The sequence below is a fragment of the Nicotiana attenuata genome, chromosome 7 (assembly GCF_001879085.1).
Source record: "Nicotiana attenuata strain UT chromosome 7, NIATTr2, whole genome shotgun sequence".
Lineage (NCBI taxonomy): Eukaryota > Viridiplantae > Streptophyta > Magnoliopsida > Solanales > Solanaceae > Nicotiana > Nicotiana attenuata.
In genome coordinates this window covers 81,382,795-81,386,795 of record NC_031995.1, presented here as the reverse complement: position 1 = coordinate 81,386,795, position 4,001 = coordinate 81,382,795, and the positions used below count along the sequence as shown (strand labels likewise).

Sequence of the window (4,001 nt, the reverse complement as noted above, 5' to 3'; positions counted from 1 at the left end):
TATATATATATATTCGGCTATTATTTTGAGATCATCTATACATTATCATTTTTTTCGACTGGCTTTCCCTCTAGCCCGATTTCAGAATGATCTCATAAAACCGGGGAAGTTTATAAATACCCACTTTTGAGCCGCCATTGAAGTTATACACGCATTGCACATTATAAAATATACTCACTCGCATCTGAAGTTCTTCTGTCTCTTCAATGCAATTAAAATTGTTCTATCTTTCTAATGCAACTTCAAAAAACCGGATCTTAGGTAATTCTATATCTTCAATGACAATTGACGTTCTTCTATCTTTCCAATGCAACTTCAAAAATCGGATCTTAAGTAATTCTATCTCTTCAATGCAACTTCAGAATCGGATCTGAAGTACTTATATCTTTCTAATGCAACTTTAGAAAATTGGATTTTAAGTACTTCTATCTCTTCAATGAACTTTAAAAAACCGGATCTTAAGTTCTTTTATCTTTCCAATGCAACTTTAGAAAAAACGAATCTTATGTAGTTCTATTTCTTAAATGTAACTTCAGAATTCGGATCTTAAGTTCTGAATAATAGTGGCAAAATGGTTAAAAGAAAACAGTTAACCATCCATATTATCCACTAAAAAATGGGTGGGATAATGATTTTTTTTTAAACGGGTCATATATAGATAAGAACCATATTATCCATTTAGAAAATAAATAACTAATAGGTTTAACTTTTACATTTGTAAAGCCTCAAATTGGGGTTCTTCAAGTTTGGGAGACTAGAAATTATCTCAAAAGTGATTTCAAGAAGTCATTGATATTATGGTTACCCATATTATTCGCCGGTTAACTCTTTTTTTATCCGAATTAAATATTAGTCGGTCGAATAAGTTAATATTAGTCGGTCGAATAAGTTATTCGTTTTTTCATTACCCGCTTTCGGCACATCCCATATCCGATCCGACCCGCCTGTTTGCCACCCCTAGTTCTGAAATATAAACTTATTCTTCGAATTTTAGCAACTCCACATATAATTCATCGTCCAAATCTACTCCAAATGAGCTAAAATTCAAACATAACTTTCAAAAATTATAAAGAACAAATCGTAATCACCAAATTGTAAAATAACAATAAATATAACGAACCCATTTTGTAACTAAGAAGAAGAAGAAATTTAAGCACAACCTACAACGGTATTTTGCAGCTAAGAAGAAATCAAACTGCTTCTAGATACATGCGACATGGATACATAGTAGAAAAAAGTAGCAGCAAAGCTCCTAAATACATGGGACATAAATACATAAAAGAAGAACGCAACAATGAAAAGAAGAGAAAAGCGTATCTAAAATTACCCAAAAATTGGATATCGGTTAAACTTTTTTTTTTTTATAAATAAGTACAAATAAAATGGGGTGAACAAATGGAGTGCATGTTATTTTATTCTAAAATCATACTCCCTTCATTCCAGCTTGTGACCCTATTGCGTTTTCAATCTATTTCTAAAAAACGATATTTCTTTTTTTAAAAGATAATAATTTAACTTTAAATTTTTTATTATATCTTTAACGATAAGCTTTATAGCCATGTTAATATTATATTAGGTCGAAAATCGCACGTTTTGAATTTTTTTATCGTCACACAAATATTACTATGTTAAACTTTTGTTTTTGTTTCTTAAACTCAATTCCTAGTCTAGGATCACAAACAATAAAAGAAATGAAGTATAACATACTTTCCACTTGCAACGATATCCGCGTAAAGCCAACTGCAAATATCATATCGCTTTTGTTCATGAACTTTTATAGAGCATATTTTATAACATTACATTTTCTTTTTGCTGATTGACATTAAGTTATATGCATTGTTAATTTTACTCTATTAGATCATTCAAATGATATCTACGTAGTAATCGATTTCTTGCAATGTGATATAAATGCACAACCTTAAACTTGAATGAAGAACGGAAAAGGGCCTAAACTACCCCTATTGTTTGATAAATGGTTTACTTATAGCCTCCGTCCATCTATCAGTCCCAAAATACATATTCCGTCCATCTAGTAGCCCACAAGTATACATTACGTTAACTTTATTAATTAAAATACCCCTACGTTTAACGGCAGACCAGCTGGACCTTCCAATTAATGCATTAGCGTCTTTTTACTGGGCCACGTGACACTCTTATCCAAAAACAAATCTGAGTAAAACTAAAAAAGCTAGCATCATAAGGAGGACCCCCCTTTCGAGGTACAAAAAGAGTACGGTACATAGGAGGTTGGTCTTTCTCAACGTGGTGTATAGCACGAAAAACCTTTCGATACAAGATAGGGCCGTTCACATGAAAGAAAAAAATGAATCCTTTCTTATCTTCTTTCCCGAGAGGGAAAGAGAAAGAGGGTCTTATGGAGGGAGGGGGGAGGGGAAAGGCTTGGGCCTACCTATCCCGATAGGACCCCATAAAAGAACGGGAGCTGTTGAGAGGTTCCATATTGCCGAGACGAAGGACAGCACTTCTGTACGTGATCGTAGTATGTCACGTCGTCTCGTCCCCGCTGCATCGAAGAGTACCTATGCACTATGTTCCGGTTCACTGATAAGGAAGATAGCGTTGGGGTGGGGGTCTACGATGTGATACTAAAGTATGACCGGGGGAGATACATGCTAACTATGGGTAGGAAGCAGGAACCATTATGTAAAAAATTTCGGGGGGTTACAGATCTCTTATACTACCATCGATCGACAGAGCGGAACGACCAGAAAAAGAAGTTAAGTTAGAAAGCCGTATGATAGGTGGTAACTATCTTGTACGGTTCGGGGGGTAATCGGCGTACTCCGATCAGTGGGGGGGAATCTTTGGCTCTATCGAACATACAGGGAATTGGAGGTAGCATTCTACCGATGTCAAGTCATGGACTGGTTTCTTCAGCCCTTTTTCTATGTGTTGGTGTTCTATATGACCGACATAAGACTCGACTTGTTAGATATTACGGAGGTTCAGTGAGCACCATGCCGAATCTCTCTACCATTTTCTTCTCTTCCACTTTGGCCAATATGAGTTCACCTGGTACTAGCAGCTTTATCGGGGAATTTCTCATCTTAGTAGGAGCTTTCCAAAGAAATAGCTTAGTAGCCACATTAGCAGCGCTTGGGATGATTTTAGGCGCGGCCTATTCCCTTTGGCTATATAATCGTGCGGTTTCTGGGAATTTAAAACCCGATTTCCTCCATAAATTCTCCGATCCAAATGGCAGAGAAGTTTCCATATTTATACCTTTTCTTGTTGGAGGGGCGACCGTACGTTAAACTACCAAAGAAACTAGGGTACACCAATGTGATCATGACATTGTAGGTGCTTGCGATGGGACGGATGCGACATCCCTCAGTTGGTTTGGGTGGCATAGCCCGTTGCATAAGTCCCCCCCACCCTTTTTATGCATTTCTTTAGTCTTTAGGGAGCCAAAACTTGACTTTACTAAACTAATAAATAAGGCTCGCGCTAGGCGCTTACCTTTTTTGGCTGTAGGGCTGGGGTGGCTTGCTGGGTGAGACTGATAGAAAGAAAGGACGGGGGGCAACCATGCATGGTACTTCTCGACCCTGTCTCCGAGGGACAGTTGAACTAGCGACTCATGAATGCTGCCGGGTTGGACGAGCCAACAACTCGAAGGCGTTCGGTCTATTTTTTGAGCAAGAATCACAGCCTTACCTTATCTTCACCATGATACGGAGGTCCAAGTTCTTATGGCAGAGCACGAGGAGATTTATCATCAATATGATTATTGGAATGGAAACCAGAAGCACGACTGGGGTCCTCGTGGTCCAAGATAATCAAATCATCAATAACAGTAATGTAAGCATGAGACTTTTTGGTAGTACCGGTGAACCAGATGGCCGCGGCGATGGAATCTGGGACGGAGGACTTGTAGTATCTCTCTAGATCTGGCAAAAGAGAAAGACCCCTAACATAATTCGAATGGAGGCTGACCGCTGAGCCCACTCTGGCCTCGCGGGGTGGGCCCCTGTGGTTGC

General features: G+C 38.4%; 1 protein-coding gene across 1 annotated transcript; it reads left to right on the top strand.

Annotated features, from left to right (window-relative positions):
* Positions 2,871-3,909, top strand: LOC109230195. The gene is made up of 2 exons (XM_019395720.1): positions 2,871-3,266; positions 3,496-3,909. Exons 1-2 carry the CDS (start codon positions 2,871-2,873, stop codon positions 3,907-3,909), a joined length of 810 nt encoding a protein of 269 aa, XP_019251265.1.

Bases quoted from the DNA above. Each gene is read 5' to 3' on its own strand.
- LOC109230195 (XM_019395720.1), top strand. From the start codon at position 2,871: ATGTCAAGTCATGGACTGGTTTCTTCAGCCCTTTTTCTATGTGTTGGT. The intron at 3,267-3,495 runs GTACGTTAAACT...TTTTGGCTGTAG, and splicing joins TTCTTGTTGGAGGGGCGACC to GGCTGGGGTGGCTTGCTGGG.